Here is a 16,370-nt window from a genome sequence, read left to right on the forward strand (position 1 = left end):
CAGCCTTCTTTACTCACATTTACCAAGGGTGCCAATATTATCGGAGAGCACTGTATATACTTCGCACACACCGCTTCCCTGTAGCCAGGATACGACAGTGTCTAGAACCACCGCTTGGATAATAGAGTTGGAATAAAGAAGAGGAGCATAACAACAGGACTTCCTGTGTGGAGAATACACTTGCTGCACAAGCAAACAAACGCCATGAGCAAACTCCCGACAGCAAAGTCAAACACACACAAAACTAACTTAGCAGGCTGACTCAGAGACGTGCACACGCACAAAACAACCAATAAACTAACTCCTTTATCTCCCATTGAGTCAGGAAGCGCAGTCACATTCACACACAAACAGGTGGGGGGTGGGAGATGCTCATTTCATGCTTTGCACAGCTTTGTCTGCACTCATAAATGCATTTTCTTTCAACACACCTCCCGTAAGCTCAGTGAACAATGAATGCAAGTCTATATAAACTCATAATAGACCATATTTGTCACTGATTTAAATACCTGGGTGATTTTGCAGAAGATATTTGACACATGGTTAATTAAATGGCTAGTCTCAAGACAAATAACCTCTATGCAGAAGCATTAACCACCAGCAGGGGTCCTTCAGACAATCGGGTACAGGGACTAAGGCCGCCTCTCCAAGCAGGCAAGATGGTACATTCCTTGGCACTTCCAACCTCTGAATCTACACTGTGATGTTTTCACTGGTAGACATATGGGGGGTGTGGATATTTTTATGCAGCACTACAGTCCTGAGCACAGTGCTCGAGGACAGCGGGAAAGACAGGCGACCTCATGCACTAGAAAAACAGCCCAAGTGAACATGTGACTGCAATGACACACTGCACATTTGTGTCTTGGGGGTTTTAAAACGTTAGGCTGTATTCTGGTCATGTTTTAACATCGTAACACTCGAAGGGAGATAAGAGAACAAGACCGATGGAATTATAGATAACATTTCCTTGGGGTTATCAAACAATCCCACAGGAGGGTTTATACCACATTAACGTCCTTAAGTGCATATCACACAAATGTTTAAATAGCTTACATACAATCATCAGTAACTTTTAAACCATCATATTTCCTCTTAAATGCAGATTTTTCCAGACACAAATTACATGGAAATGTGGATTCCCAATGGAAAACTTGGAAAGAACTAGAAAAAATACTTTCCTTTACTTGAGCCATCCAAACAATAAGACAGGAGTTTCAAAACCTTACCTAAAGTTTCCATAAAACTGACAAAATACAGCTTTGGATGAGCAAATCAACAATTACTGAGTGAGTGTCATCACTCAGTAGCTGATAAAATTAGTACTTCCCCAAAAGACCGTCAGATTTTCCTACCTTTCTGGTCCCCCTCATTATTGGGCGTCCCTGTATCCCTCTGCTCAAAAGACTCAATCGAAGTGCTTCGCTCCCTCTTGATCTTGCTTTTTGCTCCATTGCCAGAATTCAGGCCCTGTCCATTTTTGAGTCCCATGCTACCCACAGAGCCCTGAGGGCCTTTGGGTGTGTGGCTTGCACTCAGCGCCTTGGGCTCACAGGGAGACGGCTGCGATTGGCTGCCGGCACCTGCTTGTTTTCCCTGATTGGGCAGTTTGGAGTCCATTTGGGCGGCACTGGAAGGAGACATCACGGGTGGTGAGCGCACCATGGCCTCCTGCTTGGATTTTGGACTGCTAGAGTAAAATCAGAAGAGAACAGACACAGTGAGATGATACTCTTCAGGTATCATACGTTCATATGATTCTAATGACATTTCAGTGCATATCTAAACACCAAAGTTACTGGTTTTTACCTCCAGTTGCAATTAATAATGTTGAACCTGACAGCTCCATATAATTAAGAATAAACCCGAACAACCAATTTCAGTTACTGCTTCCAGAACGAGACATCTACTGAAAAGTTATTCCAGCTCATGACACTACAGTCCTAAATCAACCATTTTTTTGTCAGACCAGTAATAGTTCACAGGGGAAAAAAATGAGGAACCTTTCAGTCCAACTCAGTATTTTATCACCACCTGAATGAGGACAGTTTCCTGCTGTGTCACTTGCATACCTACCCCACCCTAAAAATGTTACTGGAACATCTAAGGGAAATCCTAATGCAGCCAGGTGACGCACCAGTTGCACTTACAGTGCCCTTATGTCCGAAACCTGTTCTCTCCATTTCTCTTCCTCTCTGTTGACAGAGTGTCAAGTTAATATTTAATAAAATACCCTGTTTAACCAGATTGGCCATCGGATAACCGGAGACCAGGCCCTGAATTCACGTCACGTTACCATGGTGACAAGGAACACATCTGCAAGGGATTTGAGCTAACAAAGTTATGGAAAGTAGAAGTGGCGGTAACAAGCTAGGTAGGAGTGCAGAGAGTGAAAACCATTGCAGGCTCAGGAAGAAGAACTAAAAATTGGAGTTAAACAAAGACAGTGGTCTCTCGACTGCCACTCTGTTTTGAACTACTCGGTACAACGTTTAGCACTAAATCTAGATCCAAAAATGGCTACCAGATGATGACCTGGAGGCAAAAAAAAAAAAAAAAAAAAGAAAAAGCACCAAGGCAAGACCTGGCCCAGCATGGCTATGAGTCGTGGTGCAAGACAAGCCCAGCAGGAACCTGGCAGGCCAGTGGCCCATTCCTTAGCTGGCTAGAGAAGCATACGTCAACAAGAGGGTGGGCATTTTGGCTTTGGACAAGACTGGCAGGCAAGACACAGGACGAATGAGGAGGCAGTTCTGGCTGAGCTTGTGTGGGTCGGTTTCATGAGCGTTGAATCAGACAATTGGAACGACTCCAAAAGCTTCTCCAGGGTACCTTCCCCCAAAACACACACTGCAGCGGCAGTTAGCTCTGCCTGGCCTGTTTTCCTCTCCATAAGCGCTTGCTTACATGTCGTTTTAACTGAGGCGTCTTTTAAAGAGAGTAGGAGAAATTGAGTGGGGAGGGATAATTTTCCTTTTGCGTCATAATTCTCTGGGAATCCACCACTCTTGGCCAGACAGAAATGAGTAACTCCTTGTACAAGCAAACTGCTACAACAAAGAATACTGCAGCAAAGAATATACCAATGAAATACAATCAGATTTTCAAATGCCACATATTAATTGTCAAGTAACATTGCATGCTTAACATGGGGACCTTGTTTTGTGTCTCACCTCTGCGTGTTAGCTGAAGGAGAGTTTCTCACTTTGGGGTTGCTGGAATGCATTGACGACAGTCCCAGAGCTACCGAGGCTGAAGCAGTAGTGTGCTGGTGAGGACTGGGCGTGTGAGAGTGTGTGTGTGTGTGCGAGTGCGCGGCGGGCGTTGCCTTGGCCCGGGCGCTGCGGGACCCGGTGTTGGCGGCTGCAGCAGGGCCACTGCAGTCCTGGCCCTCCTCCTGCCGGTCTTTGGCTCGCTCTTTCCTGGCCGTGGCGCCCGGCGCCGTTCCACTGGCCGTTCCTGCTGCTGCTGCTGCTGCTCCTGCTCGCTCCTCCTGCACCTCCAGCATCTCCCCACGGAGCCCTCACAGCCCCTGGCCACACTTAACACACACACATACAGAAAAGGAAGAGAACAAATTCAGAGGCAAGCTTCACGAAGAGAGACACCTATTGTAGTCAAATTACAATTCAAAATGCCAAAATGACTAAGCTGGCATTCTGTAACGGAACGACTGAATAAATACACCTCAAACTGCCTGCAATTTGGTCGGTAATAACACTATTAAAATTCGTTCACTTTAGAATTTTAAAGAAATTAATCACGCACAAAGATCTCTACTAGTTTGCAGATACACGAGCCTACTGTGTTTAGCAAAACAGACTGAACACACACAGAACTTCCACATACAACCATCCTCCAGCCACCACACATTAAAACACAAACATTACAAATGGAAACAATTATCAAAGGTATTTAGTGTCATGCTTAAGGGGCCAAACGTGGCTTTCAACAATCCACAAAACCTACAAAAACCAACAGTGCAAGTGCCAAAAGTCACATTAAAAACTGTTATTACATCAATACCTATTGTTATAGTTAGACCATCATTGTTAGGTTCGTCATACACAATAGCTCAGCATTAATTCGATTCCATTTAAAACATTCAAATTAAGTAAAGAGTGTTAACTTTTTGTTCAAAGTAGTCTAACATTTCACTTTAAAGCAGCAGAACTTTACAACTGCTTCAAGGCGTCACAACCACAAACTCAAAACCTTACATGACCCTCGTGCTTGCTAACAAACACCTGGGGCAGGAACAGGAGTCGACACGACTACATGGATCCCCGACTAGTGCTAGTTGCGCTAGTTCCTGATCCCCATGAGGAGAGCTGAGAAGATTATGGACAAGTACGTGTACACACTCCTGCTCTATAGTCTTCTGGTCAGAACATGAGAAACGTTTCATGAAGCTGCACTGTCAAGATTCTGTTGTCATGCACAAAATATTTAGGATGGCTTCCAAGAAACACAAATGATGTAAGCGGCTGGCTGCCACCCCTCGGGCGAAGAGGGAGGACTGACACCAAGGGCAGGAATGCACTTCAACCACTCTCTACTAACTCCACACCATCAGATTTCATTACAGTGTCTCAAAGATGATCGCCATGTGCATAAACGATTGACAAGCAAGATCAATGATATGATCTACAGTCAGCCATCTCTCTCTTACTCACTTTCTCTCTCTCACTGTACTGAGAAGACCTACCACAGACTAAAGATCAAAACTGGACCGGAAACAGTATTCCTACGAGCCCAAGGCACCATGATTTGCTTTTAATTTAGTTTTTTAATTATGAAAGATTTTAAATGTCTGTCAAAATTAATAGCAAGTGCCTTTCTGACAAGGCACTTAAAGCGAGTGTATACAACGAGCAAAACAAAACTGGTCTAAACAAGACAACTGCCCAGGCTGACTAAAAAACATGTTTTGCTAGTGTTATGTGCTTCTGTAGGAATTAAGCTTACATATAAAAGATTTCGCTTTCACAATCTATCTAAAATAGCACGTCGTTTGATCTGGAAAGTGGAATGAGTTGCACATTAAACGATGAAATGCAATAGTAAGCAGAATGAAGAGTGGAAGCTCATAGACTAGTTGGTCTAGTTGTAGTTAATCACTTATTAAGTATTATAATGAGGTTTTTTTTTTTTTTTTTTTACTATAGGCCAATACACACACACACACACACACACACAATAAATAAAAACCCACACAACACATCTTTGCATATTATGCGACATCAGCCTGCAGTAGTAACTTTATGTGAGGCTGTCTAATAGTATTTAAATCTAATAATTTAAATGAACAGTTTTAGTTCACAATCCTCATTAGTTGCTTAGCTACGGTTAATAATTACAAACAGTACAAATGTTAAATCTGTCCATTACCATGTTAGTAATTATGATTGGTAAAGACTGAACAAACTCAAACATTCACTACTTCAAAAAAAAAAAAACATCTCAAATCAAAGCTGAATGTTAAACCTCATGATAACTGGGCTGCAACTAATGGATTTGATAATCAATTATTTCTTTATTTCGTGATTAGTCAATTAATTGGATTATTTCAAACAAACAACATGTATGAAATACCAAAAGTATGTCTTTACAGCATTTAGGTCAGCTAAAACTACTTCTAAACTAGGCTTAATTAAATAACTAGGATTAATTCAAATCAAAATGTCACTGACTACAATACAATCAACCAGTCATGGCATGAGAATGTTATCCAGTGCATATGTAGACTTTATTTATTCAGACAGCCATGATTTGTTCAATTCCTACCATTTATCTTCAAAATAAATAGATATCTACAGACTGTATCACAAACGGAAACAGTCAGATGCTAAATTCATTTTGTTTGTCATGTTTGCACCAGGGGACTCATCTTCAGTGAGTGTGATTGACCCTTGGGTTTCAATGTCCGTAATCAGGAAATCGGACATCGACTCTTCCGGGATTGACTCCCAGCAGCTTCAATACGACACAAAAAGTATGGTGACTTAACACGACACATTAACGTGCATGTGTGTATTGTTAAAATTTTTTATAAAAAATTTGTTTAACTATTTGTGAGCTAATTGCCTTATCTAAACCAGGGTGATGCTGACAAGGCCGTTATTAAAGGATGATTGAATGAATGCTGCCAGTTGTTGTGACACAAACGTGGTTTTCGTCGATGCACGTTACTCTAGAAATGTTATTGCCAAGGTTTCTATTTTTTTTCTTTTAAAAAGTTAGAGATGTCAAGTTTTTTTGCCCCGATTCCAAGCAGAGTCATTTAATATGGAGTATCTTTCGAAATAGAGTCCCAATACAATACTTGTATTTATCTAGTGCTTGGTGCACACTTTAAGTACATTAATGTTATTAAAATCAATCCAAATGTATCTGACTGACAACTGAAAACTCTGCAGTGCATTAAGAAAAAAATGCCTGAATCCAAGCTGTTCTTTAGTTGTTGTTTTTTTTTAAAACAATTCCAGGAGAGGAAATTTCTCTCTCCTTTTGAAAGTATCCTCCAGTGTGTGTCATGGTTATGCCGAAATCAGCACAGGACTACATCACCCATCAGCCCTAGCACATCACATGACCAACACGGACATGTGTCTTACTCATCCCTGTTTTGTATTACCCATAATAAGCCTAACTTCTGTGTGTTTCTTGCTATTTGTAGTCATCGTTGTCAACCCTGTGTCTCGTGTGCCGCAGCCTTGCTAAGAGTCTGCCTGTTTCGCCTTGTATCTCATGTTTGTGTTCATGGTTCTGGTTCTCGCAATTTTGGTGCTTTGTTTTGCACTTTACACAATAAATATCTGCACTCGCATACGTCTGCGCCTCTGTTACATGACAGTGTTGCTTTGGTGAAGGGTTTGCCTGAGTTACCTGAGTGAACTTGCTGTTTTCTTTTGAGGGTTTAGATTTTAGGAGTCATATCAAATTGGTAGTATCGAACACAGCTCTAGCACTAACACCTTACAGAATGCTCACGTTGCATTACAAGTGGTTGTTGGACTGATTTCATTTTCCAATTTAAAATTTTTATACACTGCAGACATTTTAATTTTAATTTGTCCTGCCACAAATTGTGCTCTCCGTGACAACTGATGTAAAACAGGATCGGGCATAAGTTAGTGTTCAATAAAGCCGATATCATTCAGGTAAAAACTGCATTAATCTGCTGAGATCGAATCAGGACACCCCTTTAAAAAAAAAAAAAAGGTCAAATAAAATAAATAAATAAATAAATGTGTGTGTGTGTGTGTGGGGGGGGGAGGGGGGGGGCAGCATTTGTATCTGTCCGGATACATTCCTAATATATTATTACAGGTACTGCAGACCTGAAATATTATATTATACTATACACACACACACACACACAACTGTAAAAGTTTGCAAAGAAATACTGTAGAGCAAAGATGCCTCCAAAAATAATGAAATTAAATGTTTCTACACTAAAAAGAAATACCATAAAGAGCAGTAAACAGTAGAAAATGAAAACAGTCAATATTTGGCATGATAAAAAAAAATAAAAACAGTAGTCTCCAGTACAATTAGTGCAGTTTTATAAGGAAATGAGCTGTAAGTTTTATTGAACAGAACCAGCTGCGGTTCTTCCGGAGACTTTGACTGTCACACTCGCTTCTTATTTTTGCAGCAAAACCCAGCAGCCTTCATTGTGTTTTTTGTCTGAAAAGTGTCTCTTACCGCTTAATACGCTGATTTCTTTAATCACATACTAACATTTTTCTGTAAAAATCTAATTTTGTGCTAGAAAACTAATGTTTGGAAATCTAAAATGTTTTTGTACTGACTCGATAATGTAGAAGTCATCAAATAAAAATCCATAACAGAGTTTGTAGGGTGCTTAAAATTTTTGCACAGCACTGTATACACACACACACACACACACACACACACACACACACACACAATATCAGAGCTCTGGGTAACCGCTGATACAGTGGGGGAAATAAGTACTGAACTCCATTTTTTTCAATAAATACATTTCCAATGAGGTTATTCACATGAAATTTTCACCAGACATCAGTATTAACTCAGTATTAACAGTAATAACAGTATTAACTTAAGATAAAGAATTCACAAAATTAAAGTCCATAAATGAAGTTATGTGCAATAAAGAAAAATGACGCAGGAAAAAAAAAAAGTATTGAACACGCTAACTGAAATGTATTTAATACTTAGTGAAGAAGCCTTTGTTTGTAATAACAGCCTCAAGACACATTCAAGAAATGAATGGGCCACAGTATTCAGGTGTGATTTTGGACCATTCTTCTAAACATACTGTCTTTAAATGTTCTTCAATTGGATTCGAGTCAGGTGACTGACTGGACCATTCTACCACCTTGATTTATTTTCTCTGAAACCGAGTGAGGGTTTCCTTTGCTGTATGCTTTGGATAGTTGTCCTGCTGGAAGCTCCACCCATGTCTCATCTTCATCATCATGGTGGATGGCTGCAGATTCTTTTCAAGAATCTTCCCGTAAAGGGCTCCATTCATTGTTCCTTCAATGATATGAAGTCTGCCAGCCCCACACCATGATGTTTCCACCTCCAAACTTCACTGTTGGTATAGTGTTTTTAGGGTGGTGTGCAGTGCTATTTCTTCTCCAAACATGGTGTGTAGCATGACAGCCAAAAAGTTAAACTCCGAGTATTTCATAGACCTGTCCAAATGAGTTATGGCAAACTTTAAACGAGCTTCAGCATGCCTTTTATTTAGTAATGGAGTCTTGTTGGATGAGCGTGAGCAGTGGAGTCTGCCTATTGTTTTCTCTGTGACGATGGCACCTGCTGCCTCCAAGTGTTTCTGGAGCTCTTTCCTTGGCTCTTGGGCTACTCTTCTGGCTCACTGGTCAGAAATCTTGCGAGTAGCTCCTGTCCACGGAGTGATGTTGCTTCCACTTGCGGATAACCTGATGGTGCTTACTGGAAGATTCAGAAGTATCCGATTCCATCAATATGTTTTGCAGCAATAAGGTTGTGAAGGTCTTGGGAGAGCTCTTTGCTTTTACCCATCATGAGATGTTTCTTGTGTGACACCTTGGTAACGAAAAGCCTTTTTATATAGACCCTTGGTAACGAAATGCCTTTTTATGTAGACCATCAATTTACTAACCCAGCTGATATTAATTTGCACAGATAGGGGGTATAATTACTTACGGATTTCAGTTGGTTCCTTGCCTTACCTTGGAGAACTGCTTTTTCTTAGCGTGTTCAATACTTCCCCCCTCCCCGTGTCATTCCACTTTATTACACACAACTTTATTTATGGATTTTAATGTTGTGAATTCTTTATATTTCTGGATTTCTTGAGTTAATACTGATGTCTGGTGAAAATTTCATGTGAATAGCCTCATTGGAAATATATTTACTGGAAGAGAAAAAAAAAAACGTTGACGCGTTCAATACTTATTTCACCCACTGTCCATGATACTGATACAATATTGACAGCCTCTTGGTAACTGAGGGAATCTCTGCAAGCTTCTGTTTCCAAGTTACATGAGGCACGGCATGTTTAAGACAAATTGTGTACTACGTGCACACACACATTATCGGTTTTGTATCCGTCACTCTAAGAGCATACATACAATTTTAGTGTTATTCTAATTTCTATTTGTAAGAATATCAGCTTTGTATCATTGCTTTATATCACTGCTTTCTAAGCACCACTATCAGCACCGGCCGTTAAAAAAACCCATATCAGTCGACCACTAATTACAATTACTGAACACGCAGTTGTTCATTTGCCAGGAACACCAATAAGGCCTATTTAACAGGACAGCGTTTTAATAAATGGTAGTTAACTTGCTCAAAACACCCAGACACACAAATGATCAAATTAGGATTTTTACAAATACTACCCTGTTGTTGGTTTATTAAAAAAAATTGTAAAATAAATAAAAATATACAAAACAAACACTTATATACAAGCTACATCATTAGACCAACAACCACAATGCCTCAGGGGAGAGGCTGAGAACGCCATTGCTGTGATTCACTGAGCAGTTTCATTGCTCTGCCACCACTCCTCATGCTGTCTCTCTCGCTCTCTCTCTCTCACACTCACACAGAGAGAGAGAGAGAGAGAGAGAGAGAGAGAGAGAGAGAGAGAGAGAAGACACTCAGAGCGCATAATGAGATGCTTGCAGTCATAGTGAGTCTATTTTGTATGGCTCCAGCAACAGTAGACAGCTTGGTCGCTGAAGCTCTTCTGCAGCCCAGCCACACACACACACAAGCCCACCGACAGTGTTGCCACGGCAACACGCACGGACAGGGCCCTGAAGCTGCACCGCCTCAAGACACACACACACACACACACACACACCTCTGAGGTGAAGTGAATTAGAATGCACATGCATTTGGACACACACCCGCAGTAGGTGTTTTTCACATTTCATCATCTGGAGGTTTTCATAACTGAATCAGAGAGCTAGTGCTGCGAAGCCTATTATTATTATTATTATTATTATTATTATTATTATTATTATTATTATTATTATTATTATATTAATCTCATTCCAGTTTTTCTAAATAACGCTCGAGAAGGTATGTATTGATCCAATAAGTGGGGGGGGGGGTCTCCACAGTCGAAAAATCGAGTAATACAGACGTAATTCACAGAGTCCATCAGTGGGAAGAACATTAGTACAGATATCCGTTTAAATCCTCCATATCGGTGCGGGTTCAATATTAATATTTAGCCGACATTCACAGCTACTGCGATTATTCTATTAGCTTTTGTTTCATATGAGCGGGCGTGCTTTTTTTTTTATGAGATCTCCCAGAAGGCACTCAATATTAATGTGTGCAAGAAAATCTGTCCTACAGATTTCGCTGCTTTTATGTGCTCAAACGTTAGAAAACACCATCAATATTGCTCATTATAAATGGAGGAGGTAGTAATTGTTATTAGCGGCCCAGTGTTTTCACAGCCATCGGCATGTGGCAAAAAATCCCATAATGCAGCCAGTGAATGATGAAAGAATCTGTCAGCATGGAAACAGACAGAGACGAAAACTCAATAAATATTTACAGAAGCATTAAGGAAATCAATTCTTTTGTTTATATTTGCTGGGGTGTGTGGTGGATGTTGGGGTTTTTTGGGTTTTTTTGAAGGTCATTCAACAAATGTTAATCTTTATAAAGTCCGCATTCACAACTCCATATATTTTAAATTCCATTGAAATACAAATTACTTTATCATTGGTCACTCAAAAGAAGTAGATATTTGTTTTGTTCACTTCTCTAGATGCAGCTCAATCGATTTAGCTACAGAGCATTATAATTGCAATAATTAGTGGTCAAAAAAGGGACTGCAACTAGTGCTAACAGAGGCCCACTGGGGCAGGAATCTCGCTGCCCCATGCTCTCGCAGTCAACATTTCTTCAATGGAGGAGAAGCGGACAGGAGAGATAAAGCAGGGTTTTTATGCCAAACTGAGCTAGTCTAAAAATATTCCACGAATACACATAAAATCAAACACATGTTCAGAAACAAAGGCAAATGGTAAGTGTGTATTATGAACAGATCCATTTCTATTAGAAGATACATTGCACAGATTGGGAGAAGGAAAGGAGGATTATGGGGTGGAAAATGTCTGTATATTAGAAATGCGTGTCCACCATAGTGACCCTTGCTTCCCAAACAAAAGGCAAGGGAAAAAGAAGAAAACGTGTCTCCGTTTTCCAGTGCCTGAACTTTTTGGGCTAGGTTCAAGTCTTTTGTGTGCGTGTGTGGGTTTTTTCTTTTTTTTTTTTTTTTTTTTTTTGATGTAGTCGGACTGGAAATTTAGCTGAAACCTGGCAACCCACGCTAATGACATTAGCTCTAACTTGAAACACTTTTACAAATGCAGCTGTCTAGCTTTAAGCGCGTGTAATAGTTTTCCACACATTATTACACCATTGATGAAACCTTGTGCGATCACATCTTCACTATCGATCACTTGCTAGATAATAATTAGAACAGCCGTCTTCTCAAATATCACAACCAGCCATCACTGCTCCTGTATTTTCTGGGGTTGGGAGTGGAAAAAAGGGGTGATTATACTGGACGTGGCAACCGCAGACTTGCAGCATGTACCAGAAAGCCGAGATCAATGTGGTTGGGGGAGAAAAAAAAAATCTTCAAAGGACAGGTAAGGTTTCAGGACTGAAGGGAAAGAACGGGTCACAATCCCGAGTGCAAATTGAAACCACTCGTACAAATCACAACAAAACTACAGTTTATAAAAGTCGATGAAACTCCGGACACCACAACTTCATGATTTTTGCCAGTACTGCAAAAAAAAGGGTCCAATAATTCAAAAATCAGAGCTCTCTGCAGTAAAAGATTCTGTCTGCAAACATTTCCAATAGGCTCGAGTGCTGAATCAATGGCAAAGGAATCATCCAAATAATCCAAACACAACACTACCAGACTTCTACTTTCCTTTATTAATGTTTAAGGTCAACATTTTTGTCAGATGAGAACAGTAATGGCTGTTCTACCTCCAAAAAAAAAAAAAGTGAGAGGGGAACCCCGCGTTTTTACCCATCCAGAAACAACACACTCCTACTGCCTATGACTACCACTCCTGTTAAAGAGTTTCCAATGAAGCGGTCCGTCATACACATACACACACAGAGTACCGGAACAGTTGTTTTGACTGTACATATGTTTTGGGAAAGCCCCGTTTTCAACACATATGCTGCTGTGACATCTGGCCGTTTGTCTGACAGGTTCTCATGTCTTCTTCCTGCTGAAGATGACGCTGTACTGCAGCTTTCCGTTTCGCCTGGCTGCGTTTTTCCTGTTGCATGAGAAATGACGACCCGTCTGTAAACATGGTATAGTCCTTATATACTCCAACATGGAGATTAAACATACCAAATATTGCTTTTCCGTAAGAGCTCAACAAGCAGCCAACAATCAGCGGCCTCTTCATTAGGTGCACCATGTTTATACTCGTACTAATTGGTACCATTTTATCAGGTTAAACCTACCACCTTGGTCATGTTGTTGCTTAACACTCAGTGACTGCAGTCCATTTGTCCTCCTTCTCACCCATCAATTAGTGGAAAGCCGTTCCACTGACATGGTAGTGTGTGTTGCGCTGATACGAGTGATGCAAGCAATACTATGGCTTAAAAAAATAAATACATAAATAAATAAAGTAAAATAAAATAAATAAATACTTCTACTCTTTAGGATTCAGTTTTACTAGAATGATGAAAGGGCTTAAATAATAGGTAATGATGCATAATTCTGACTTGAAGATGGCGATGCACAAAGATTCTGTAGGACATGCAAAATCTAGCTAAATGTCAGCGACAATAAACATCACTGTGGTAAATAATCCACTTCAGGGAGTGACTATTTTTACCGTCCACAGTTTGTATGATCCTACTGCTAGTGTAGACTCAGTTTGCATTGTTGCTATGGCAGCAATGAATGAGGAAACTTAAGGAAAAATGTAATCAACTAAAGCATCTCAGGCAAGTCCAACAGTGGCGTATGTAGCGTACGAGTGAATGCTTCGACAAAAAGAAAATTCTCTCTTTCTTTCACCTAAAAACTGCTTCGAATTGAAGGGTCCTTCTCCTTAGAAACAAGACGCGGAAAATAACCATCGTTCAGGTTTCTTATTTCAGGCACGTACTCGACACTTATTCTTTCCAAATTGTTTTGGGTCTAGGAAGAGACGTAATTTTCCAAAAATCAGATGAGAGGTCTTTTAAACGCTGATGTATGACTGGCTTCATCTACATCTTGGCCAGGACAAAGAAGTAAACCTGACAGCTGATCGGTGCAAACAGGTTTAAAGCAGATAAAACGAGTTACGAAGGGTTGAAAATAATATCGGCAAAGTGTGGACACTACAGGCGCTGGAGGCTCGGCGTGAACCGAGATCCATGAATTCAAATCATTCGAGAGAACAACAGCGAAAGCAAACATGAGGTGGAGAGAGTGAGAGAATTCAAGCGCCAAAGCTGACAGACATAAATAAGAAACAACCCCCACCACCCAATACACACACACACACACACACACACACACACACACGCACGCACACAAAACACCACACCCCGTATCCGTAATGTTTATGCTCACTTTAAAAAGGCCAGGCATATTATGCAAATCCCATTGTGAAGCTGAGCCACAAATGATTAGTGAAGAACTCCACACTTTCAATTTCTCTCTCTCTCTCTCACACACACCTCTAAAACTGGCTGCCGGGTTACATAAAATACTCATGGGACTTATAAACACACCTAGTGATAATCATGGGTATAAATATGTCTGTTTAATCCGTGTGTACTAGAATTATTCACTGTATCAAGGCAGTGAAACATTTAAAATGTTCAAAAATACCTGCAAGGTAAATGCCACCTTAACACTTTTGGCTGATCCCCAACATTTTCAATGCAATGGTGCGGAATCTGTTATTAGTTTTGCAGTAATCAGTCCCAAATAGTTTGAGTCATCCATCAGCCAACCATCCTCATGTCCTTTCAGTCTTATGTGCATGTTTTTATAATGATTCCAATAGACCAGTGCTGGCAGGAATTCATACAATATACTGTGATATTTACCAAGTACATCATAAAACATAAATCATAAATAAATATTATTACTACGCTATACAGTCTCATTCAAACACCATTTGCTGGTGGTGTTTGTGTGCCCAAAATAAAAATCTGGCTATTCAAAAGGCAGTAATGCAGCCAGCTGTCTCCCAAGAAGCCTTATTTAGGACAAATTACAATTCAAAAACTTTGCCATAACTCTCTCCACAGAAATGCCTAGGATGTACAAGCTGCAAACTATTAAATAGGGGAATGAAAAACAGAGCATCGACAGCATACTATTTACATTCTTGTAACACACACACACACACTCCTAGCTTAGAAACAATGTCGTATATAAATAGGCCTGTAAACAGCAAGCCCTTCACACCGAGCCTTGCAGCCCTTTACACTGAGCTAATTCCAAATAGCAAAAATATAAAAATATCGTGACAAAAAAAAAACAAAAAAAACCACAGAGCAGACAGAGCGCAAAATGTTATCAAGTAAAAAAAAAGGAAAAGAAAAGGACACAAACACCACAAACAATTATTTGCTTCTGGTGACATTATATTTCGCCTCAGACACATTCAACTTCGTCTAGCTGAACTTTAGACAAAAGAATCTTCACGGGGGGGGCACAACAAATAAACAAATAAAAGGAACTACTAACCGTTAAGTAGCTCTCTCACCAGACTTCGGCCTCAGGATTTATTAAATGGTGCTTGATGCTTAAACACTTAATCTGGTTCGTCATTCACCAAACTAGCTAATATGTTATCAGTTCCCTGAGATACTAGCTCCTAGATACTCTTAGCTTCCTTAAGATAATGGCTACTAGCTAACTAGCTGAATGTTAGCAGTTCCCTGACAGGGTCGTTCCTATGTTCCACTGATTTATAATGGCACATAATGTAAAAAACAAACACACACATCACAGCAAGATCAGGCACAAACTCTTAAAGTCACTTAAAGGAATTAAAAAACAACACTGAACAATAGTGTTAAGATTTGTGTTAAGATTGTTATTATAATAAGTTCCACAAGCACCCTGTGAAGCTTAACATGGACATGGGATGGACATCAGAATTTGAGAGAGTTTGATGGAGCTTGGGAGGGGATGAGAACGTCTGAAGAATTTCCGTCTGAGAAGTGCATAACGCCGCTGCAGGTGAGAAATTAAATCCCACATCAACAACTAAATATGGTTATTTAGTTCAATAAACTCCATCACTGTGTTTTTCATTTCTTCAGCTAACTGCTACTGGTGTACATTTGCACAGCTTGATTGCTCGTTGCTGCCGTTTTGTACCGGGGATTGTCTCACTGCTTCTGCAAGATAAAAGAGACATCAGCCGATCTTATTTGGGCCGAAAAATTGTCAGATTACTGTCTATAGCTGATGGATCGTCCCATCCCTAGTCCAGACTGTATCTGCATTCGTCTCTCACAGACTCTTTTTTTTAAATTCTATAACGCCAGTACTGTTTTTTTTTTTTTAACGTTTTAATAACAATTACAAATGTTGACTGGAAGCAGCTTAAAAAAAAAAAAAAGATTTTTTAATCTTTAAAGCTGTGATAAATGAGAAATGTTAAATAAACCTTTATTCCACGATACATAGCTAGTTCTGTCATTTTTGTTGCATCTCCTACCCTTACAATAACGCCAAGCACTTTGGAATATGAGTCTAATAAAAAGCCATGATGTTTAGTGATCTACAACACACGCAGCAGTGTGAAGACCTGAGTGTTCTCTGCCCAGTAGATAAAAGAGCTTCAGTGCACATTACC

General features: G+C 40.1%; 1 protein-coding gene across 2 annotated transcripts in view; it reads right to left on the minus strand.

Moving 5' to 3' along the window:
• bcl9 (BCL9 transcription coactivator) overlaps window positions 1–16,370 on the minus strand; it is a 52,613-nt gene that overhangs the window by 12,515 nt on the left and 23,728 nt on the right. Inside the window, exons 4-5 of one of the 2 annotated variants that reach the window (XM_053614970.1) lie at window positions 3,174–3,541; window positions 1,356–1,687 (exon numbers count right to left, since the gene is read on the minus strand). In XM_053614970.1, the coding sequence (XP_053470945.1) occupies window positions 1,356–1,687; window positions 3,174–3,508 (667 nt within the window). In that variant the 5' untranslated portion in view covers window positions 3,509–3,541. Of the gene's footprint in view, window positions 1–1,355; window positions 1,691–3,173; window positions 3,542–16,370 lie in introns of both variants that reach the window. The other variant, XM_053614969.1, reaches the window with a different exon arrangement.

This window comes from Ictalurus furcatus, chromosome 26 (assembly GCF_023375685.1).
Source record: "Ictalurus furcatus strain D&B chromosome 26, Billie_1.0, whole genome shotgun sequence".
Lineage (NCBI taxonomy): Eukaryota > Metazoa > Chordata > Actinopteri > Siluriformes > Ictaluridae > Ictalurus > Ictalurus furcatus.